At 32.8% G+C, this 24337-nt stretch overlaps 4 protein-coding genes across 5 annotated transcripts; 1 reads left to right on the top strand and 3 right to left on the bottom strand.

The window, feature by feature from the left end:
- Window positions 1–3626: 3626 nt before the first annotated feature.
- Window positions 3627–5077, bottom strand: LOC106307927 (gamma carbonic anhydrase-like 2, mitochondrial). Its single transcript, XM_013745019.1, has 2 exons — window positions 4643–5077; window positions 3627–4205 (listed from the first exon to the last, which is right to left on the bottom strand). The coding sequence occupies exons 1-2, from the start codon at window positions 5025–5027 to the stop codon at window positions 3829–3831; spliced, it is 762 nt and encodes a 253-aa protein (XP_013600473.1). The 5' UTR covers window positions 5028–5077; the 3' UTR covers window positions 3627–3828.
- A 1000-nt stretch (window positions 5078–6077) lies between these two features.
- LOC106312255 (protein INVOLVED IN DE NOVO 2-like) lies at window positions 6078–9262 on the bottom strand. Of its 2 annotated transcripts, none has more exons than XM_013749702.1 (7): window positions 9145–9262; window positions 8387–8787; window positions 7403–8217; window positions 7025–7312; window positions 6731–6940; window positions 6398–6636; window positions 6078–6325 (listed from the first exon to the last, which is right to left on the bottom strand). In XM_013749702.1, the coding sequence occupies exons 2-6, from the start codon at window positions 8778–8780 to the stop codon at window positions 6400–6402; spliced, it is 1944 nt and encodes a 647-aa protein (XP_013605156.1). In that variant the 5' UTR covers window positions 8781–8787; window positions 9145–9262; the 3' UTR covers window positions 6078–6325; window positions 6398–6399. The 2 variants fall into 2 exon arrangements, with proteins under 2 accessions (XP_013605156.1, XP_013605157.1); XM_013749703.1 differs by having other exon boundaries at window positions 8387–8780; window positions 9145–9238.
- A 3297-nt stretch (window positions 9263–12559) lies between these two features.
- On the bottom strand, window positions 12560–13069 carry LOC106310593. Its single transcript, XM_013747822.1, has one exon. It carries the CDS (start codon window positions 12952–12954, stop codon window positions 12745–12747), a length of 210 nt encoding a protein of 69 aa, XP_013603276.1. The 5' UTR covers window positions 12955–13069; the 3' UTR covers window positions 12560–12744.
- Window positions 13070–19147: 6078 nt separating this feature from the next.
- Window positions 19148–22675, top strand: LOC106308215 (non-specific phospholipase C6-like). Its single transcript, XM_013745349.1, has 3 exons — window positions 19148–19926; window positions 20280–20782; window positions 21539–22675. Exons 1-3 carry the CDS (start codon window positions 19259–19261, stop codon window positions 22009–22011), a joined length of 1644 nt encoding a protein of 547 aa, XP_013600803.1. The 5' UTR covers window positions 19148–19258; the 3' UTR covers window positions 22012–22675.
- The last annotated feature ends 1662 nt before the right edge of the window (window positions 22676–24337 follow it).

The raw sequence follows: 24337 nt of genomic DNA, 5'->3' as shown, positions 1-24337 counted from the left end.
GGTCTTCATGCTTGGAATGTAGTAAACGTTGGAAATGAATTGATGATTTCCATTCTTCAAGCGGATGAGAATATTTTCTTTACCTTTCACTTGCTCGAATTTTGAATCCAATGATCTAAGAACTTTCTCCATGATTCTCACCTCATCTAACTTCTCACCATTTCTTTTTAGGTTATTAGTAACCGTCAAGACTCTTGAGAAGTAATCTGAGATGAGTTCTCCTTCCTTCATTTGTAATGCTTCAAATTCTCCTCTTAGAGTTTGAAGACGTACCTTCTTAACTTGTTCCGCTCCCTTGTAAGATGTCCGAAGCTTCTCCATGCTTCTTTGGACATCCTTGCACCAGCAACCTTCTCAAATGTATCTTCATCTAATCCTTGATAGATTAGACAGAGAGCGTTCTTGTCTCTCTTCTTTGAATCTATCAAACCATCCTTTTGTGTTTGAGATAGACCACCATCATTCTCCGGTTCATTGAAGTCTTTCTCGACTATCTCCCACACATCATGTGCTCCTAAGATAGTCATTATCCTAAGACTCCAATTGTCATAGTTGCTCTTAGTGAGCAATGGAACTTGGAAGGGAACACCATTGTTTGCCATCTTCAAAAGGAACTTATAGCTCTGATACCCCTTTGTTGGAATGAAAAACTTTATAAGATGGAGAAAGTGTTTAAGTGTTTGAAGAGAAAGAAATTTTGTGAAGAAGAAAAATTTTATAATTTAGAAGAGGATTTATTATTACTTGAAACTTTGTTACAAACTTGATTATTTCTTGATGATGCAAAATGAAGGGAAGTGAAGGTATTTATAGCCTCTATAATACAAAATATCTCAAATATTTTAATCTTAAATCTAGATAATTCTAACATAATATCGAGATTTTTTTATTCTAATTATCTAGATTTTTCTATAACAATATCTAAATTTTTTAACTTAAGGAGGTGGAGATTTTTCTAGAATTTGGGCTAAGTTTTGGATCAACACATGATTAACCAAATAATGTTTGATCCAAATCAAGTTTACTTTTCAACATTTCTCACGTAGACTTTTATTCTTAGTGACAGAACACAAGGATGTTGGTTACGGGAATACTGGAGATGCTGATAATGATGATAATTACCCAACGATGAGATCATCAAAGCCATTTATTTGATGTCATGACTTTGCATGATGATGAGAAAGCAAGTAGAGGGGAGGTGATAGTAGTTGAAGAAGGGTCCCTAGGAAGAACTTTTTGAAACTAGAAAGCAACACATTAACTAATATGTCACAAAAAGTCATATACGTATGTATGACATCCAAATCCGGTTAACATTTCGACCAAAAAGACTAAAAAAAGAAGAAATAGAAAGAAATAGAAGGATGTAAGATATGGCCAGAAAGATTTACAACCTGGTCAAGACTTCAGATAATCAGAGCGTGTCACACAAGTCATACACTTAGTATATGGAGCTAGATCGAGCAGATCCAGCTTGTTTATGACCAAATCCGTTTATATCCGATCTATATAGCTCATGTCCATTTCTGGTGTGTTTACTTCTGATGATGACTCGTTACTAGGCACTAGAAATGTAAATAAAACTGAGTCTCAATGTTCAAAGCTAGAGTGCGTCGTTAAGAAAAAGAGCTAGAGTGCTAAAATTACAATAAAAACAGTGGAGACATATGCAAGGAAGATGTTTTTGTGAGCAGCAATGTTCAAACCTTTCTATCAAGAAAAACATAAATTTGGGCCGTTAAGCTAAAAAAGGTTGAAATTTTAGGATAGTTTAATACGAATGAATAGCAAGAGACATAAAGATTTCATCGTCCCAAAATTTTGGAAAATGTTTAATCTTACCATCTAGTACAATGATACGTGGGTTTTCAAAGAATAAAGATAGGGTCCGAATAAAGAAACCATTCACATATTTAAAAAAAAAAAAGAGAGAGCAAAGTTAATAGGTTGCTTAAGAGCTGTTAATTGTAAAAATTGTTATGAGCAAGGTCAGAGCAGCGTGACATGCATTCAAACAGTTGAGGTGGATAATGCATAAGAAGAATGGTTCATTTCTGATATATTTCATCTGTTTCATTTTAATTGTCGTTTTAGACTTGTCCACACAGATTATGAAAATATTTAATTTTATATATTTACTAAATAAAAACATAATTATCAATACACCTAGCCATATTTTAACCAATAAAAAAATAAATTAAAATAGAAAATCGATAAATTTTGTATTGAAAAAATAAAATGACATTTATTTTGAAACGAAAATTTTAACTCTTCTGGTGGTGTCAGTGCTCCTAGGGATCAACTCAAATGTTATTGAGTTGCCTCGAGCTTCTCAACTAAAACTGTCAAATGGATCGGCTAATCATGGGTCATCCGTCTCTAAACTAAAATGAGTATAATTTGATCATATCTATTTAGACCGTGAATTATAATTAGACAAAATACACAAAACCAATTAGATCATGGACATTATTGGGTTTTGGGTTTGGACTATACGAACACGAACCGTCTAATAATGTACAATCAATATGTTTTTTATTTAAATTTAGGAAAATAAATTATTTTAAGAAATTAATTGAGTTTTCTCACCAAACAAGTTTTTGGCCAAAACCATAAAACAAATATCCCATAAAATCGTATAAACAAATTTACACGTAAAGTCTTATTTTCATGTTAAAACCACAAAATAAATTTATCCGTCGAAACTGTAAAAATATATTTTCTCGCAAAAAATTACAAAATCATGTTTTGTTGTTAAAATCGCAAAATCAAGTTTTTTCGCTAAAATCGTGTTTTCTCACCAAAATCTTAAAGTCTTGTTTTCCTGCCAAACAATTTTTTGCCAAAGCGACAAAATAATTTTTTTGTCGAAATCGTATAAACAATTTTTTTTGCAAACAATCTTGTTTTCCGTTGTCAAAACGAGTTTGCCGACCGAAACCACATTATCTTGTTTTCCCTCGAAACGAGTTTTTCCACTAAAACCACAAAATCGAATTATGATGTTTTGAATAATTTAAACAATCCCCTATAGCAGATTTGTATTGTACCAGGTTTTTTTTTTATGACTTACTATAACAGATTTATTTTCTAAGCTAATATTTTTATATGGTATTTACTGAAAACTCCATGGATAGTCCATGTAAACGTAACTAATCGGTTTGATCTTTAATGGGTTTGTTTCTTAATAGATATGGTCACTATCTGTCCGTAAACAAAAATGTCCATATGGACAGATAGACGCGAACAGTCTAATTGACAGCTATATTTTCAACAAGTATCAAAAGTCAAAACTTTGGCAACAATTTTCACCAAGGCCAACCAACTTTAAGTGACAAGTGCTAAACTGGTTTCAAGTGTGTGTGGGTTCTATGTGAATCTATTTTCTAACAAAATTGGCACACAATAACTGGATAGATATTTAACATTACTGCCGATCCACAAAACAAAAGCAACAAGTGAGGCACCATTTTATTGTCTTGAACATTGTTTACTTTTTTCGTGAGTTATATGACTATTTGTGCTATGTTACAAACTTGCAATCATTTTTTTTTTGTTTAATCAATAAACTGCTTCTTTTATGTATCTCAGCAAATCTGAAGCTACCCCTGACATAACTAGACGAGAAAAGGAAAACGTTTTCACCATTATCATCTTATTATCGAAAGTTCAAACACAAGGATATAATTTAACAAAAAAAACAGCGAAGACAACATTTTGAAAACAGAGCTTTGCTTTTCTTCTTGTTCCGCAGCTACTTATTAAGATCAGAATCAGATTCAAAAACAAAAAGGGAAGCAGCCCGAAAACCTGGAAAAGGAAAGATTTCTAGACAGCAATCCCAAGGGATTTCTTGAACTTCTCAACCTCAAGATAGACGGTTGAGTAAGGCAAGAACTCAGAGAAGTAATCTCCACTAAGGTGGTTAATGGCAACAGCGAGTTTCGGGATCTCTAAGGTTTCCTCATTGGTGAGTGTTCGAATAAACCTAGCTGGGTTGCCTCCCCAGAGTTCACCAGATGGGATTCTTCTGCCAGGTGGAACAACGGAACCAGCTTCCAGGATTGACCGGGTCTCCACCAGGGAACCTTCCATCAAAATCGAGTGTTGCCCGATGATGCATTCGGGTTCGATAGTGCATGACCTTAAAAGACTGTATGCACCAACTGTCACATACCTATCGATCAATGTCTCTGCTGGTAATCCTGTAATTTTCCAAAAGTAGAAAGTGAAGATGAGATATTTTTTTTTCCTCTCATATCAAAATTAAAAGCGAGCACCACCAAGAGATGCTCTACCCTTCGAGATACTAATATCGAAATGAAGACTGTTTTGAATATACAGAATTATTGACCAGAGAAGGAGGTAACTCAAATAAGTAACTACACTTTAAAAAAATCACTCGGCCTACTTATATGTTCAACTAGAGCCTAACCAAAGCAGGAGGTGTATGAGCTTAAAACGATGACATGAAATCAAGACTACAAGAACTAAACATGATGCAACTTGCTATAATACATTTGAGCATCTAAGCAACTTCCTATTACTACACAAGATGGTCTTTTGTGGTGTTATCCTCCATACTAATCTAATCACATAACAAGTTACAACTGGAATCAATAACAATGAAGAGAACAAGAACCTGTTGGGGACGACCACGCGGCATGAACAACACACCGTTCCTGGACATTAGAGCAGAACCCAAGGGTGATCTTGTTGAGATCTCCCCTCAAAACGGCACCGTTCCAGACGGACGACCCGTCCCAGACTGTGACCTGACCGGCCAACACGACGTTAGGTGCCACGTAGGCGTCGACTGCGACCTTGGGTAGCCACTGTCCCAGAGGAATGATCTGTCTCTGGCCTCTGTAGTCCCACTTCACCCGATCAGGCGACGGCGTCACCTCCGATATGGGCTTAGGAGCTTCCGTCGTCGCCACCGCTACAGCTTCCGCTGCGAAGTAACGCCGAATCAGATTCGATGAGGTGACGCATCTTCTGGAGATTCGAGCTAGCGAGGTCGCCATTGGTATGGAAATCAGGATTCTTCAACGATTTCTAGAGAGAGAGAGAGAGAGATTCCGAGAAATGAATCGAGGGGAAAGCAGTATTGGGCTTTTCCTGGTGAAGCCCGTATATTATGGGCCTAATCTGGGTAATTAAGGTTGTAGTAAAACGCAGTGTAGCAGCTTACACATACTCGAACGTAGTGTGTATCTACGTAATGGCTGGCTTCTCACTTGTGTTTCAAGAGTTTGGATGTCGAACCAAAGGTTAAGTTACAGATATTATGTTATCATAAAGAAAAAATGTCATCTAGTTCCTCTAACATGTGTACGTTTAATATTTCGCAAATTGCAAAATGCAAATGAGAGGTAATCTCTATATTCTTTTAAGTACCTTTAATTTTACAAAATTTTAATGACATTCTGTAAAAGAAAAATGTTAACAGTTCAAGTTCTATAACATAAACACAATTTTCAAATATATATGAAGAAAAAATCATTAGCATTCAATGAATTTCGTATTTAAATTTCAACTAAAATATATGTATATCCGTAGATTTTTCAGATTTATATCTTTGTATTTTTCATAGAAGATTTTTCATATCCACTAAAATGCTTCAAGTGGCGAAAAAAAACATGGTGCTATCAAAGACAGATTATTACAGTCATATTTGACATTCAGATATAGATTTTGAAAGAAACTTGTTTAAAATTACATAAATTTCAACGAATACTTAAAATCACTAAATGCATAATGGGTGAATTTGACTATATAAAATAAAATCATCACTGACGACCAAAAAAAACCATCACTAATAACATATGATTTTGTTTGAATTGAATAATCCATTTGAATCCAACAACAAACAACCCCCGTTTCACTTGAGGCACTTAGATTCATCAAGCGGGGAATATAATCCGTGGTGGACAAAAGGAAACGAGTTGATCATGGAAGTTTTTTTTTTTTTTTTTTGAATTATACCTTTTATGAAGCAAATGGCGTGGGTGTATATAACTGAACTTCACGGAGGATTCTTGTGTGTTGCATCGTTTTCAAAAGAAGACGATGTAAAACGGAAACATAGTAGTATATTCAATGATATCAATATGAGACAATATAATTATTGCTCGTCGTCCAAATATGTTAAAAGATACAATGCAAGACATCAAAGATGTTTGTGCCCCTTATTAATCCACTAATGAGTTCTGATAAAGAGAGAAAAAAAAAGCAGACACCAAAGGTTCATCAATTCCTCTGCAACTACATACCGCATCAGTGGCACAATATTATTCAGGCTAGTTTCCGCTACTCCTTTCACCTGCGAAACATCATCACCAACTACTATTATGAACGAAACATATAGGCAGAAAAAAAACAAAGCTGAAATAACCTTTAAGCCATTCCACGCTTGCGTTTAGCCTTTTCCCATTCATCAAGTAAACAAGTGACACCTTCTTCAAGTGTAGCCTTCCTGTCTTCTTTTAAGTTCCATAGCTCTGTTGTAATGTACCTTCCACTTGGGTTATACTCATTTATCTCCAACAAAGCTCTCGTTACAGCATTATAAGGACCATCTCCTAGATCATCCTTAAGCTCCCTCAGCTTCTCGTCTCTATCATCTATCACTTCCTAATAATCCCACAAAAAAAAAAGAAGCTTCAATCTTTCAGAGAGAATGATTCAATATTAAGTTACTAACCAAAAAGAGAAGTGGTCTTCTTACCATTTCTCTTTCTTGATTTTCAAGCTTGATCCGCTTGAATGGATGCCAATCTGGATCTTTGAGATAGTCTTCCCAGAGCTGGAGAACGTCTATTGCTCTGTCCTCCACATCTTGCTGACAATACTTTTGCTGCAGTGCATCCATGAATGGTTTCGTCACCAGCTCTCCCATTCTCTTTACACCGATATTTTGTTTCCACTCTTTCATAATCTGCACGAAGAAGTACAGTAAAATAGTTAGAACCAAAGATTTAGACGTAAGGAGTCTATTATTTATGTGCATTTTGATACGTACGTTTACCAATTCTTTACGTGCTTCTTGAAGCTCATCGTTGGTTCTGCGCTCTCTGAGTATAAGAGTTTGGTTAAACTTGTCGAGGTCAGCGAGTTCTTCTTCCTTCTCAGTTAAACCTTTATAGATATTCTCCACTTCTTTCACAATCTCAGCGTCTCCGTCTGATCCCATGTGCTTCTTCACGTTCAACTCCCCTTTCAACCGCTCAATCTCTAGCTCTATCATTTGTTTCTGATCTCTTTGTCTTTCTAGTCTTATGATCTTCTCATGAAGCTCCTCCTTTTGCCTCTGAGATAGGTTACACATCATCACACATCACATTTTTCAATAATGATTATGAAAATAAAAGCCTTAACAAGAAAGAGGAAAGACACTAACCCTCTGATTCTCAGCCAGTTTTTTAACTTCTTCGTCCGCCTTTTGTTGTTCCATGGAGGCTAGCTCAAGAGAACTATTCTTGGAAGCATTCTCTTGCAGATCTTCAGCCAAGTTCTTCCTCTCGGTTTCATTGTGAGCTTCCCTCTTCGCCAGCTCAACACCTTTGATCTCGAGTTTCTTCTTCTCCAACTCCAACTGCATCTTTAACCTCTCGTGATCAGCAAAGATCTTGTTAACATGACCCATTGTCCTCTCCTGTATAGCATTCAGCTCGCTGTTGTGCTTCTGAAGACTCTTCTCCTTCTCTTCCAACTTCTCCTTAAGCTCCTTTGACTTCGCTGAATGAAGCTCCTCAATTTCCTTGACTCCTTTCTTCTTCTCCTCCACAAGCTGCGTCAGATTCTGCACGAGCTTCTGCTGCTTCCTCGCCTCTTCTTCCGTAACCTCAGCTATAGTTTTGAGATCACCTTTCTTCCTCAAGTCTTCTCCGATGATGTTATTCCCGTTGTAATCATCAGCACGTGCGATCCACGCGTAAAGACCAGACTTGGGAGGACCATCTTTTCTCAACCAGTCTTTCTTCCCATGACCATCTACAAGATAAGCCTTGTCGAAGAGAAGAGCATTGTGAAGTCCATTCCAGTCTCTGTTGAACTCCACAATCGCTGTCCCTGAAAACCCCCAGTGGTTCCATAAAGTACGAACCCTAGTGGGATTAAACCCTCTTTGAATGTACTCATCTCTTAGCTTAGACCCACTCTCACCCGCGGTTCGACCATTTTCTGTCTTTGTAGTTGGAATGTTAACCACAACACCTGTTTCAGTAAAACATACACACACAACAATCAATAAAAACTTCCTCAAGATCACCTAACAAAGTGAATCTCTATATATACCTATGTAAATGTATGTTTTTGTTATTATTAGTACTGTAGTTGTTCCGCATGTTGCCATTCGGACCTTTAGAGTTTAGTAAGTGTGTACCTTTCCAAGGACATACGAGCTTCTCATCCTGGTCACAATCTTGAATAGGATCACCAGTTTTCCTTCGCTTGGAAGAAGGCTCAGCTTGTGAATCATCAGCAAGATCTTGTTGGAGGTATTTGGCAAGAGCACGGTGGCTTGCTTTCTCCTTTGCGGTTCTTTTGTCGGAATTGCTTTTACCAACTCCAGAAGCATGTTGGAGCAGATCTTTGTACTGGAAACTCGGTTTCTTCTTGTTCGGACAGCAAGGACACGTGAAAGAATGAGGAGAGAGTTTGACCTTGAGCTTTCCGCTTTTGAGAGATAGGTAGATCTTGTCTCCATACTCTTCCATTTCGGAATCACTAATGTCTGAATCTTCCTCGTCTGAACTTAAGACCACCGTGCTCCCCATCTTGTTCCTTGGTTTAAGATTACAGTTTTGTAAGAAAGAATATGAGATATCAATAGTTCCAAAAAGAATCTGTTCTGGTTTTGAATTTTAACAATGTGGTTCCCTTCCATTACTTTTTTTTTTCCTCTAAAGTTGATTCCTTTAAAGTTTATTCCTTTACATTGTTGAGCGAAGTGATACGTTAATTGCATGTTTGATATTTTGCAAGAGATTTATGAAGATGTGTTCGTAATTAAAGAGGGAGGGAATTGAGAAGAGAGTTGGAATTCAAACTACATCATCGATCTGAAAGTGAAACTCTGTTTTGTCCTCTTCTGAGGAATGCAAATTGAAAGAAATAAAATAGTTCACCGGAGAAACTTACAGGAGGGGAGGAGGAAGATGACGATGGTGAAGCCGGCGATAGTGTCGGAAAGAAGACGAACCTCTCTCTCTCTCTCTTCTCACTAGCTTTAGGGTTGAAGCCAAATTAAAAATACAGTTATGTATGTCCTTTATTTTAATTTATTACTTTTCCTATCAGAGATTTTTTTTTAAAGTAAAAAGAAAAAAGTCAATAAGAGATGAGAGAGAGTAGTCAAGACTAAAAAACTGACGTATCGAATATTTACTGTCTTTCAATCTTCACCATATATCCACTTTTTTGTTTTTACTCTTTTAGATATTTAATTTACCGTTTATTATTTTTTATTCTTAAAGTGGATGGATATTCAGTGGAGTAACTTTTTTACCTCTCTCTTGCGTTGTGTGGCATACAAACTTCTTTTTCACTGACATCTGAGAGTCGTAACTCGTAACTATTTTTATTACTTGTTGGAATCCGTAAAACATTGTTTTTGCCACACACAGTACACTTAACAAGGACAATTTTTGTGTGTTCCAAGGCTTGATTTGATTGATGATCGCTGTAGCATTGATGCGCGTTTGTCACACGCGTAATCACTTTTACAGTTAGTAGTTGAGTTGCGTCGTCGTACTGTTCAGTATTATGATACATGTTACGTATCTACTTCTGTACTTTCGAATCTAAACAGAGAGAATCGGGTCGATCTAAAGTTAAAAGCCCATTTGTTCTTGTGAGCTTTTAGACGTTTTTACAATTTATAGAACCCAAAGGAGAAGGATCAGTTTTAGCTTTGAGTTAGTTTTGGGTCTCGTTTAAATACTACGTTCAGTTTTATTTTCCATCAACATCCTACGTAGATTTCACAAGCATTTTGAAACATAACATTTCAACTGTATCGAGATATGTTATATTTATTTGACATCTTATTCGTTTTCAGTGTTAGCCGGATCTCGTGTTGATTTAGACAACTGCGACAAATTGTGTTAAAAACAACAAAGTGTATCCTGATTTGTGATGGAACTCGTTGAATGAGAAACCTTGCGAACAGATTTTTCGGTATTTGTAGACTGGTCTAGGATATAACAAAATATGGTTTTCGCCCTAAATTTTAAACAATGGAATATGACAATATACATAAATTATTAAAAGAATCAGTATGTGTCATATTGGGTTATCCGCAGAATCATATGATACCCTAGTTGATAACAATCTAATTATTGTATCAAGTATTAAAACCCGATGTATAAAAATTACATATATTAGTATAACAATTAACAATGAAAATTGGAGAAAAGAGAAAAAAAGAAAATGATAGTTAACTATTGACAGAAACTGCTAATCAAATCATCAAAATGTCATGTAGCACGCAAATAGAACTTTCAAAATCTATACTATTATTTGCGAAGTAATTTTTCGCAATAGAGCTCTCACGTTAAAAGTTAGAGTGGTCAAAGTCGATGATACCCTTAATGAATTTTACATATATTTAATTATATAATCAAAAACAAATTTTTATTAACAATATTAATTTTTTTAAATAAGATAATTCTTATATATTGTGTTGTTATCTTAAGACATATTTTCAATCATAAAAGTTAAAAATAAGATATGAAACAATTTATAATAATTAAGTGGTTAAAGTCAATGTTACTTTTAATTAATCTTTTATATATAATTAATTATATAATTAAAAACAAATTTTTATTAATAATATATAATTTTGTTAAATAAGATAATTCTTATATATTGTGTTGTTATCTTAAGACATATTTTTCAATCATAAAAGTTAAAAATAAGATATGAAACAAGTTATAATAATTAAGTGGTTAAAGTCAATGTTACTTTTAATTAATCTTTTATATATAATTAATTATATAATTAAAAACAAATTTTTATTAATAATATATAATTTTGTTAAATAAGATAATTCTTATATATTGTGTTGTTATCTTAAGACATATTTTTCAATCATAAAAGTTAAAAATAAGATATGAAACAAGTTATAATAATTAAGTGGTTAAAGTCAATGTTACTTTTAATTAATCTTTTATATATAATTAATTATATAATTAAAAACAAATTTTTATTAATAATATATAATTTTGTTAAATAAGATAATTCTTATATATTGTGTTGTTATCTTAATTAACATATTATATATAACTAATTATCATAATAATTAATTATTAGTAATTTTTTCGCAATCAAGCTCTCACTTTAAAAGGTCAATGATACCCTTAATAAATTTAATATATAATTAATTATATAATCAAAAACGAATTTTTATTAACAATATTAATTTTTTTTTAAATAAGATAATTTTTATTTATTGTGTTGTTATCTTAAAACATATTTTCAATTATAAAAGTTAAAAATAAGACATGAAATAATTTATAATAATAAAGTTGTTAAAGTAAATGTTACTTTTAATTAATTTTATATATATATATAGTTAATTACATAATTAAAAAAGAATTTTCATTAATAATATTATAATTTTTTTAAATAATATAATTATTATATATTGTGTTGTTATCTTAATTAACATATTATATATAAGTAATTATCATAATAATTAATTAATACATATAATTAATGATAATTCTTATATATTGGGTTGTTATCTTTTTTTTCAATTATAAAATTTAGAAAATAACATATAAAAAATTTATAACTAAATATTTATTATAAATAATTTATAATAATTAAGTGGTTAAATTCAATGTTATCCTTAATGAATTTTATATAAAATTAATTATATAATTAAAACGAATTTTCATTAATAATATTATATTTTTTTTAAATAAGATAATTCTTATATATTGTATTTTTATCTTAAAATTTATTTTTTCAATTATAAATGTTAGAAAATATATAATAAACAATTTATAATTATGTACTAATCAACTAAAATATTTTGTATAAAGATATTTTCTAAAATATTTCTAATATGTGAATGTTTTCTTTTAAAATTTCAACACAAAAAAAAAAATATTTTTTAATGATTTTTTTGTCGTATGTATATATAATTTGATGTTTAATTTTTTTTTTGAAAACATAAATAATAAGTTATCATGCTGATTTTTGAATTAATAAAATATAAATAAAACGCAAGTGCAAGCGACGCGCAAGATAGCGACACACGAACCAAGTCTGTCTCTAGCCCTTCCGAGCAAACCTCACCAATATTTTACAAATGAACCGAACCAAACGGAAGAACCCCAATCCGAAGTCACGCTAAACCAGGAATCTATCAAAACCGTTAAGCTTAACCGGTTCTTACCGATCTCATGCAAGTTTACTTTTTGTCCACTTTCACCAACACATTCGTAATTCATGCAACAAACAAACCACAAACCCAGAACCAAATTAATCTCAAAACCAGTCACGGCCACAAAACCATAATTCAAACCCAGAATTAAACAAGAGCAAATTATGAAATTTAGCTTAAACGCATATTCAGATTAAGAATCACATATCCGGATATGTTTACACCACAGACAGAGAGCGAGTTAAATACAAAGCCAAAGACCAATTGTAATTTTAAAACAAACCGGTAAGAAGAAGACAGCGACAAACCAGATAACCGAAATAAACTATAAATCCGGTACGGTAAAATTAAGCGGTATAGATGTGGAGACGAATGGCGATGGTGAAGATGGTGATGAGACCGAAGAAAATGATGGAGTGGACGAGAATCGAGGCGCCGCTAGTTTGCATATTCCCGAATTCGACGATACGACCTCTCGCCGGAATCTGAAAGAGCAGTCCCGGTGTCAAAAGCACGAACAGTATCACTGCGATCACCACAGGTCCCCAATCCGCCATTACTTCGATGCTAGAGAGAGAGTGAGGGAAATAGCAGAGAAGAGGTCAGTCAGCGATACAGAGAGAGAGAGAGAGGAAGAGTCGTTGAGAGAAGTTTTTTTTTAAGTTTTGAAGAGTCCGAAACGTCTCGTGCGATGTGAAAGGAAACGGCCGGTGGCAATGTCACGTGCGTATACGCTGTGTTCGACACGTGAGTCCGTTGCTAATGTTTCAAGTTAATGAGTTGCTTTTGGTTTACGACGAAGTTAAGAATAAAATGGGTCATATTGGGCCGTCTCAATCTAGCCCATTATAAAAGTAAAAAATAATAATGCACTAATATTTTCTGATGATTTTCTTAAATCTCCACAATATCCTCCAATCCACTCGCAGTGCGTACATGCTCCATTCTCCACTTTCCAGTAAAAGGCGAGTGAGTGAGATAAACTATTTTGTACTATCTTTTAAAATGGTTGTACTTGTGCATTTGAATGTATTTCGGTGTTCACACAACCAAATCTAGTTAGTTGGTGTTCTCCTTTCTATTGTCTTTTTTCTTTTTAGCTTCACTCTTTTCTCTTTTACCTAAGTTTTTTTTTTTCACATGAAGAGTACCAATTTATTTCAAAGAAACACACACAATCAGATACATAAACCGGCGGATGAAAGAGCAATCCCCAGACACAAAAGCCCACATGAAGGCGGCAACTAGAATTCACTACGGGATAACTTACGGCAACAAACAAACATGCCAACTTAAAACATAACGATTTATCAAGTTAAATAAGCAAATTTAAATCCAAATAGTGACCAATGATCGGGAATTTTCGCTGCTGCCTATAGCCCGCCACGCGACAATATCCACCTCCTACACCCAGTGCACCACGACTTATCGCTGCTGCTTACGCCCGCCAACGATAACGTCCACAGAACCAAATTCTCGCGACTTCATAACCCGACAGGAGGGAACTCTACTCTGTCCACACACCCATCGGATACGGATGCGACGCATTCAGCGCCCACTTACTCCTAGATAGAAGCCTACACAAACTCTCAACCAACACGAAGCTTTAACCGATCGACCACTCCGGATAGACTCACGAAATAATAAACGAACAGAAACGACCATTGAGGCACCACCATAGGAAACAAATCTGCTACTTCAACTTTCACAAGAGATTAAAACAGAACTACAAACTACTTGGTTTAAGACTACCAAGGCCAAGCTTAACACACGAAACCAAGGTGGCTTGAACCACCACGTTTCCAAAGCCGCTAACGACCCACCCAGAATCGGACTCATGAACTAATGAGGTCCCAGATCTAAAACATAACCACTGTCTGAACCACCAACACCAAACACAGCCACAGCTGTAAAATAAAACCATTAGAAACACGGCTATGGCGAAATCAACAACAGATCCAGAAGATCTGGAGAAGAACTCATTAAAAGCTCAAGCTACAAAGGATACCAACCCTCAACTCACTAAAATTAAAAATGAAAAACAACAAACCATAAAGAAGGAGAAAATATAGAACATTTGACCGGCGGTGATGCTAACGGAGCCACCACGCGCCGGTCACCGGAGCAGAGAAGGCAAAGAGCTTAAGGAGGAAGATGAAACGCAGGGAGAGAAGAGGAGAGAAGAGAAAAGGACTTGTTTTCACAATGTAAATGTAAATTTAGTTTCCACCTAAGTTGATACATTTATAACTTAATCCAAGATTGAACCGACTGTAAACCAAAATTTTGAATCTCTATTTATTCCAATTTTTACAAATACCTGAATATCATATAGAACGGTATTTTAGATAATGGATACTAATCAAATCCAAATTCAAATCTATACCCAAAAAATTGAAGAGTCCAGTTAGCTGAATTAGTATGCAAATAGTGTTTGAAACCTTTAAAAATTAATATTAATTTTATGTTTATTTTAATATAATATTTAAGAATATTTAAATAGAAAGTTTTACAAATTACAAATAGTTCTACCGAAGAAATTCTGAAATTTAATAATAACTTTTTTTTTTAATTATTGAGTTCGTTTGTACCTTTCTAACCAATTTATCACTTTTGAATGGTTAAGTTAGAAAGAAGAGTGTATTGACCATCATGTATGCACCTAGTTATATAACTGGTGAAAATTGTAAGATCCCAAAATAGTTTATTTCTTCTTTCGTTCTATGGATTACCAATCAATCAAATATATATTTTTCTTTCTAACAAGCACTAAACTAAACGCACTACTCATTTAAGCACTAATATTTTATCCTTTGGTATGAAAGGCACTAAGCATTAGGTGTTTCTTTAATCCCGAACTTTTCAAAATGAAAGATCAGTGCGGCACCATTAGCCAAAAGTAATTACCATGATGATATTATTATCTTTTGGTAAAACGTAGCTAGTGTTTATCTTTTTCTTTTTCTTTTTTTTTTTTTTTTTTTTTTTTTTTTTTTTTTTTCTTTGGTAAAACGTAGCTAGTGTTTATCTTTATATATAAAGATTGGTTTTTTCTCTCTCGGTGCTACCACCTAGAATTCCAAGTAAGAAAGTCGATGCATCAGAGGACGACACTTGTCATATTACTAAAACTCACTGTATCATTTAATCTTTTGCATTGTGGACTTGATCGTTTAATGTGTGTGTCCACTTTCGCGAGTCCAATAGCCAGAGTCCGCTCATAAGTCTAAGTGACTTCACCTCGCAGAGCATACGACGCGGGTCGGAGATGTGTTCGAAGACGTTGTTGATCTTCTTGATCGCGACTTTCTCTCCCGTGTGCGTGTCGACGGCTGCATACACGACTCCGTAGTTTTCTTTGCCGATGACTTCGAGGATCCTGTATCGGTTTGCGTCGCCGTACACTGTGAATAAGTCCATCTCTTTCGTGTCCTGGTGGGATCACATAATCAAATTAAGATAAAGGAGACAACTTTAGAGAGAGGGAGAGAGAGAGAGAGAGCAGAGAAAGAGAGTAACCTTCTTTACTTGGTTTTGTTGCATCTTCTCAACAAAGGTCTGAACTTTAATTTTGCTATGATTGATTCAGATCGAACTTTAATTTTGCTATGATTGATTCAGATCGAAGTGATCTCAGAGATCAGTGGAATGATTGAAGAAAAAAAAGATCTTTGAATATCAAGAGAGAGAAAATTTGAGGAACTCATATAACTTTCGAAACCAGAGGAGATCTACTAAGCCGTGATAGTGCAGAAGACGAGAGATATAGAAAGAATGGACAAACAAAACCCTAGATCCAAAGGTTGGAGAAGACGAGAGTTCGAAGGATTTATAATGATTTTTTAAAATAAAACATTATTCCTCTGTGCGTACGATTTATTAACAAGTATCAGATGAGTGACAGTTTCGTTATTGTTAGTAACTTTGAGGTTGAAGTTTTAATTAATTTCCTATACTTTTAACAATCCTTTTTGAAAATGACTCATTGGCTAAGTCAACTATTGATGGATTTAGACAGTTTATTAGTTTTTTTATCTTAGATTTCCCTATCCTTTATTATAGTTTAAATTGTATCTACTCTTTTTTCCAAGTGGTCAATTTAGCCCTCACATGATGCTCTCTCTCTCTCGTACCAATTTAGATGAAAAATTAATTTATCTACTAGGTTTTTTAATGATAATAATATAATTATTTTATTTTGGCTTTTGGTAGATTATAAAACAATTAATTCCTCACTATTTTTGCCAAGTGGTCAATTTAGCTTTTACGTGATGCTTTCTCTCACACACACACCAATTTAGATGGAAAAATAATTTATCTACTAGGTTTTTTATGATAATAATACAATTATTTTATTTTGAAATTTGGTAGATTATAAAACAATTAATTCCTCCATCTTTTTTAGGAAACAATTATCCATTTGACTTATTATATGTAAAAAATATTAATTTTATGACCCTAGTTTCAGATTTGGAGTTAATTAATAATTATTTTAAGAGATAGTAATAGATTATAGATTAAAAAAGTTTCTAGGAAAATAATAATTAATAGATAATAAAAAATCAAAAAGAATTGTTAGGAAAAATATAATAAAATACAGAAATAAAAAAAAAATATAAAAACAAAAATGAATATTTTTTTATATAAAAGAGATATGTTAAGTTATTCTAAATAAATATATTTTAAATATTTATGTCAAGGATTCTAAAAAAAACTATAAACATAGCTCCACAACTGTGTAAAAATAAAATATATAGTTTTATAGTTGAATAAGAGACACACGACATAAAAAAATGTAAGAGAATGAATAAAACTATATAACTTTAAATTAAACAAAGAAATCAACAATTCTACGCCATCAAAATAAAAACAGAATAAAACTTCAAATAAACAATTTTATTATTCGTAAAGAAAAATGTAGTTAACTGTAATGAGAATAAAACTGAATAAAAAATAATAATCAATAAAATAATGATTCATACTAATATTGAACAAAACATTTTAAAATACAAAAAAATATTAAACAAAAATAAAAATATTTATTCTAACTGTTTAAATTATTTTCAAATTATCATCCCGTCCGTAGGGCGGACCGGCCCTAGTTATTAATATTCTTGGTACAGATGATTCCTAAATTAGCTATTAAAAGCATATTTTAAATTTCAACTCCGGTAGACGCATTTTAATATTGTGTATCCATATTTGAAAGTTAGAAATATAAAGACTAAGGGCATCTCCAGCCTCACTCTATTTTCTACACCAAACTCTATTATAGCGTAAAATCTTCTCCAATCTCACTTTATATCCCACTCTATATTTGGAGTAACTCTATTTCTTACTCTATTATAGAGTGAAACTTTTTTTATTGATACTTTAGTCTTTTTATTTTGTAACTATTTATGTAATTTAATTATTCAAACATCACATAATTATCTTCAATAAAATATACAAACGTTTGAAACATATAATTATTAGCCAAAGAAAACAAGCATTAAAAATAATTTTTTTTTATAAAATTAGCCAAAGAAAACAAATACTAAAATTAGAAATAAGCAACATAAAATTAAATTCATAGATAATTGTGATTTAATATTCAGGTAAATTGCCTCCAAATCCACCAAGATTGTTAAAGTATTGTTCAAATGAGGTAGATGAAGGAGTAGCTTCTTGTTCATGTTGATGACCACGTCTTTTTGTAAAATTCGTATTTGTTCCTCTTGAAAATATGCACGAACTTCTGGATCTTGCACTGAATTCAAGTCACAAAATAAATATTTGTTTTCTTCCTTCAGCTCATTCAAAGCATAATATATTTTTTTTTAATTTCCAAGTGATATTCTCGTTGTGCTCTTGTCTTCTTTAGTTGTTCCAAAAGTTCAGTATTTCCTTCTTTTAAGGTATTGATAACCGATGTTATTTGATCACCAAGTTATAGATTGTTAAACGATTACTTTTCGGAGACGCCGGTGTACAATGATGTTTCGTTTCGTAGTATCCTCTATTCCTTCGTATAATCGAAGCCGTTGAAAGTTATGACAACTACTTCACACAAAAAATGGATGCATCATATATGGTCTTCATGTTCATTTGGTCGATTTAGAAAAATCAAAAATAAAGAAATTCATTTTAAGCTTCGAAATTTGTTAATTGATCATTTGTGGGAAAGATATACTAATGGTGATGTTTAAGTTAAATGTATTATGTTTTAATATAATGTAATATAATTTTTAAGATAATAAATGTTTGATATAAATATATAAATTACAAGAATTTTATAAAAAATAAAATATAAGTGATCAATTTGTAAATTTTGTAAATAAAAAGTATTAGTCATAAAATAAAAAGAATATATTTAAAAATATTTTTTTTAGAGTTAAACATAGAGTAAACCATTGGAGAGAAAACCCTACTCTTATTTAGAATAATGCATACTTTAAAATTAGAGTAAACAAGCGGAGATAGTCTACAGTTTAAACCACTCGGCAAGATCTCACAGACTAAGAACCCCATGAACCCACACAGCCTGAACCCACATGTAACATCTAGAAGAAAACAAATGGCCATCTACGTGGTTTTCACAAGGCCGTGTCTTTTACATGTATTTCACAATTCCAGAATTAAATTGACCAGGAAAAAGAGAGAGTAAATCTCTGAGTTTTAGTTATTTTCTCAGTGAGAACAGAATCTTCTTTTACATAAATAAAGTAAAAGCAGTAAATAGAAGCCATAACTTTTGTTCTTGCTCTCCACACTTCATATCTTCTCACTCTACTCTTTTTACATCTTTGATTCTCTTCTATCCTTCATCTTCTTTTTTCTAATGTGTTTCAAAGAGACTATTATCTCTCCACTGTTTTCTTTATGTTCTGTCTGAAACCAAACCAAGGCAAAACAAAACCACAGAATCAAATCCTCTTTCTCAGATATTCGGAGAAAACTAATCCATTCATGAAGCAACCAGCTTTAAGATTTGCCTCCACTTTTTCACCCTTTCTCGCACTCTACTGTCTTCTCACGCTATCGCATGTAGCTCTAGGATCCCATCAATGGCAATCACCAATCAAAACAGTCGTCGTTTTGGTTATGGAGAATCGATCCTTCGATCACCTCCTAGGCTGGATGAAGAAATCGGTTAACCCTTCCATAAACGGTGTAACGGGTCAAGAATGTAACCCGGTTCCGAATTCTACACAAACCATATGTTTCACGAGCGACGCTGAGTTTGTGGATCCTCATCCGGGTCATTCGTTCGCAGCTGTGGAGCAACAGGTATTCGGGTCGGGTCAGGTCCCGTCCATGATGGGTTTCGTCGAGCAAGCGCTTTCGATGCCGGGAAATTTGTCGGAAACTGTCATGAAAGGCTTCCGGCCTGAAGCTGTACCGGTTTATGCTGAGCTGGTTAAAGAATTCGCTGTGTTCGACCGGTGGTTTTCTTCTATACCTGGTCCGACTCAACCGAACCGGTTGTTTGTCTATTCGGCTACCTCACATGGTTCAACAAGCCATGTCAAGCAACAGCTTGCTCAAGGGTACATTTTCAAACTCTTTTTTTTCTTACAAACATTTTCAAATTCCTTCTTTAGCTTTTTCTTGATAGTTTAATTTTTTTAATCTAATAGTAGGAATTTTCATTCAAATCTTGAATAAACCGAATGAGTAATAAGTACTTTCCTAACTTATAAAAAAAATCCATATGCAATTAATAACATTTCATTTTGAAAAAGATTATAAATGGTGTTACAAAAAAAAAAAGTTATAAATGTGTTTGTCGGTATTCAAATACTTGTTCAATTTTATTTGTAAGAATTTTTCAATTTTATAGTACTTTTAAAAAATTATCATTACCATATCTGTTAAACATATTATCATCATGTGATTTCAGGTTTCCACAAGAAACAATATTCGATTCACTCCACAGCGACGACGTCGATTTCGGAATATACTTCCAGAATATTCCGACCACATTATTCTACCGTAATCTCCGACAGCTAAAATACATATTTAAATTGCATCAGTATGATCTGAAATTCAAGAAAGACGCAGCAAAAGGAAACTTACCGAGCTTAACCGTCATTGAACCGAGGTATTTTGACCTCAAGGGCTTACCGGCCAATGACGATCACCCATCTCACGACGTAGCTAACGGCCAAAAGATGGTTAAAGAAGTGTACGAGACACTTAGGTCGAGTCCACAGTGGAACGAGACACTCCTAGTCATAGCCTATGATGAGCATGGTGGGTTTTATGACCATGTGAAGACTCCTTACGTCGGTATACCGAACCCGGATGGGAATACCGGCCCGGCCCCTGGTTTCTTTAAATTTGACCGGTTAGGTGTTCGGGTTCCTACAATTATGGTGTCACCTTGGATTCAGAAAGGAACTGGTAAATTCTCTAATATAATTATTTTGATTTTTGACTATCTATTTTGGGCAATTCTCCTGAATATACAATTTTCAAGATTTAGTCATAAAAATAGATCATAGGAAAAAAAATGACCAAAATGTTTTATTTAATAGGTAAAATAACCCTAATACCCTAGATATATATAAAAAAAAATAAAAAAAATTAAAAAATTAAAAAAATAATTAAAAAAATAATTTTTTTTCATAGTTTTAGATTATATGTTTTCAAATTCGAACTTTTTTATAATTTATTTTCTGAATTTTTTTTGAAATTTTTTTATTTTTTTTTTCAAATTTTCTTTTTGTAATTCGAAAATATTTTTTGAAACTATTTTTAAAAATTTTATTTTCAAATTTTTAATATTTATTTTTTATTTTATAAAATTTTAAACCTCAATCCCAAATCTCTACTCCTTAACTCTAAACCCTAAGGTTTGAAATAGTTAACCCAATGGGTATAAGTGTATATTTATCTTTTAATGAAATATTTTGGTCATTTTGATCCTTAAAGTTTATATTTATGACAAAAACTTTTTAGTGCTATTCGAGGGTATTTTTCATCTATTTTACCAAATTGATATAAAAATTATTTTAATATTGTATCATTAATTGTGGTGGAGAAATAACTGAAATCTAGAATTTGTCGGCGTGGTAGCGTGACTCATTTTTTCAACCATAATCTGACACCATTTTGATTAATTTTTGTCATCTTATTTTATTATTTCTTTGAGTGAAGTGGTGAGTGAGGCAAAAGGGCCAACAGAGAGCTCAGAGTTCGAGCATTCATCAATACCAGCGACCATCAAGAAACTCTTCAATCTCTCTTCCAATTACTTGACACATAGAGATGCTTGGGCTGCTACTTTCGAAGACGTGGTTTCTCACTTAACCTCTCCTCGAACCGATTGTCCCATGACTCTACCTGCCGTTTCACTCATGAGAGCCACAGATCCTAAAGAAGACGCAGCCCTATCTGAGTTTCAGAGTGAAATGGTTCAGCTTGCAGCGGTTCTCAATGGCGATCACTTCCTCAGTAGCTTCCCGGATGAAGTTGGGAAGAAGATGACTGTGAAACAAGCTCATGAGTATGTCAAAGGAGCTACTTCTCGGTTCATTAGAGCTAGCAAAGAAGCAGTGAAGCTTGGTGCCGATAAATCTGCCATTGTCGATATGCGATCTTCGCTCACTACTAGGCTACGGAACCTGTGACTGACGAACAAAATGATAACAAACCTTGTGAAAATTTGTAGGTTTCTTTTTGTTTTCCTTGCACTCTTCTTCCTCTCGTTTGATCTGAAAATGTGTGATTTGATGTTTGAAAACTGAAATTAAGAAACAACGAAGCAGTTAAAGTTCGTTGTTAGTATCAATACGTACGTGCTTATCAATTGATAGTTTGATGTCTTGGAACTCAATTTTAAGAAATGTTGCGCATATACTTTTTGGGTAACTTTTTGATAAATTCCCTTTCACGGAATAACCCGATTATGAGAGTCAGCAATGCATAGCTGCAAACATTATAAAGAAATGTATTCATATGTTAAAGTTAGGTTTATTTGAATGAGAACTGCTTGTAGTAATTTTGTTACGTAAAGTTCACATAATGGATATTGCAGATTTGTAGAGTAGTCCGAATAAGATTAGAAACCTTGAGACAATTGCCGAAATGAGTGAACTCAAACTAAATTATGAGCGCACCAAGCCGAACTAATATAGATTCGAGTTTAGGTTCGGTTTTGAGTGCAGGTTTGGGTATATGGACATGGTCCTATAACATGTCTTTTATTTTGGTTTTGTTTTAATATATGATCAAATATTGAATTAAAAGCCAAAGTATTATAGTTTCTTGTTCAGACTGAAAATTGATGAGAAATTTTCTAACTCTTTTTTTTTATTAATGCTCAAACTAAATTAAGAAATAAACTCCATAACATTTTTGATTATAAATTAGTTAATTTTCTCATTTGAAAAATACAAGCAAGAAATAATAATCTCTACATATTATTCTTTCTTTTTTTTTTCTCACTTTGTTTGTTTTTGTAATCTTGAGATTACAACACAAGAAAAAAGTTCATTAGCTTCTACTATAAATGATGCAGAATAGTTGAAATGTGGTTGTATCATGTGATTCTTGATTGCATCAAATCATCATTCTTCGTTCATATATAATTGGTATCAACAGAGCCGTGCAAAGAACTTCTGATGCCATAAGCCAAATAAAACTATATTTATGTATCAATACAAATACGGTTTGTGAAATAACTTTAAAGAAAAATTAACCTAAATTTGTTTATGTTTTATTTATAAATAATAACATTAATATACAAATACAAGTGTTAATATGAATATTATTCATTATGATTTAGTATTATTCTAGAATAAATAATAATCCATGAAGAGAAACTAATCCCAACATATTAAAAGTGATCTAGACATAAGAATAAAATTATTTTTTATTAATAGTGTTATCGCTTCTTTAGTTTAATCGATTTACAAATCTATATAGTCTTAAAATCTAAGTGGAATTTATTGATTTTCAAATATAATATGGGGATTTTTACAAATGTGAAAGTTTCTCACAGATTCAGGTCTTTGTATTGGTAACAAGGAAATTATTTCAAATCCTTCATAATTTATTGTAAAAACAGTTCCCTTAGTAAATATGTAAGAGTAACACATGATTAAATTAGGATTTATGAATTTTACAACCAATAATACATGAGATTAACATGGATATTAAAATTAGAAAATTAATAACACTAGATTTGGTTTGGAATTCCAAATCCATGAAAATACATAAACAAATAACACTCATTTAATTTACAAACATAAAATAATATATAGAAAAGAAAATAAAAATAAAATAAAATTTTTGAATAAACATATGATTGTAATTGCAATTAATGTTTTTATTAATTTAAGTTATGACTTTAGAAATGGTTTAGATAGTGATATTAACCTTGGTTCAAATTAGAAAACTTATTTAAAGGGTGTTTTACCAATGAACCATATAAAATTTTTATGTGTGTATGTCCTTACATTTTATATAAAGGAAATAATGCCCTAAGCCAGGGTTTCAAAATTTTTTTACTAGGCACGGCTCTGGGTATCAATTGTTGTTTCTTAGTTCTGTTCAATATCAAAATATCTTTTTGTAAAAAGCATGGTCCTGTAATTTTTTTCAATATCAATATATCTTTCATTTAATCATTTTTGTCATTTTATAAAAGGCATGGTCCTATAATTAAGTTGGTATGTTCTCACCACGTTGGTCTACAAGTTGATGCATAAGTGTTGTAGGGGTTTGAACAAAAAAAAGTGTTGCAGAGTTATAATTTGATTTTAACATGCAATTACACCACAAAAAATGCATTGGTTTCCGGATATTTTGATCGATACATTGCAAATGGGTATGCAACATTCTTCAATTGCCGAGAGTTGCATCCAACTTAGCAAATGATCAAACAGATCATGTGCAGATCAAGACTTCGAATGGTATACAGATCAAAAAAGTGCAGATCAAAGAAAAAATATA

The sequence above is a fragment of the Brassica oleracea genome, chromosome C8, assembly GCF_000695525.1.
Source record: "Brassica oleracea var. oleracea cultivar TO1000 chromosome C8, BOL, whole genome shotgun sequence".
NCBI classification, from domain to species: Eukaryota; Viridiplantae; Streptophyta; class Magnoliopsida; order Brassicales; family Brassicaceae; genus Brassica; species Brassica oleracea.
The sequence above is the reverse complement of the archived record's forward strand: the minus strand, read 5'-3'. Positions and strand labels throughout refer to the sequence as shown.

Coding starts and splice junctions, on each gene's coding strand:
- LOC106307927 (XM_013745019.1), bottom strand. CDS start 5,027: ATGGCGACCTCGCTAGCTCGAATCTCCAGAAGATGCGTCACCTCATCG. Junction 4,206..4,642: donor CGCGTGGTCGTCCCCAACAG/GTTCTTGTTCTC, acceptor GGAAAATTACAG/GATTACCAGCAGAGACATTG.
- LOC106312255 (XM_013749702.1), bottom strand. CDS start 8,780: ATGGGGAGCACGGTGGTCTTAAGTTCAGACGAGGAAGATTCAGACATT. Junction 7,313..7,402: donor AACTGGCTGAGAATCAGAGG/GTTAGTGTCTTT, acceptor AACCTATCTCAG/AGGCAAAAGGAGGAGCTTCA. Junction 6,941..7,024: donor CACGTAAAGAATTGGTAAAC/GTACGTATCAAA, acceptor TTCTTCGTGCAG/ATTATGAAAGAGTGGAAACA.
- LOC106310593 (XM_013747822.1), bottom strand. CDS start 12,954: ATGGCGGATTGGGGACCTGTGGTGATCGCAGTGATACTGTTCGTGCTT.
- LOC106308215 (XM_013745349.1), top strand. CDS start 19,259: ATGTTCTGTCTGAAACCAAACCAAGGCAAAACAAAACCACAGAATCAA. Junction 19,927..20,279: donor AAGCAACAGCTTGCTCAAGG/GTACATTTTCAA, acceptor ATGTGATTTCAG/GTTTCCACAAGAAACAATAT. Junction 20,783..21,538: donor TTGGATTCAGAAAGGAACTG/GTAAATTCTCTA, acceptor CTTTGAGTGAAG/TGGTGAGTGAGGCAAAAGGG.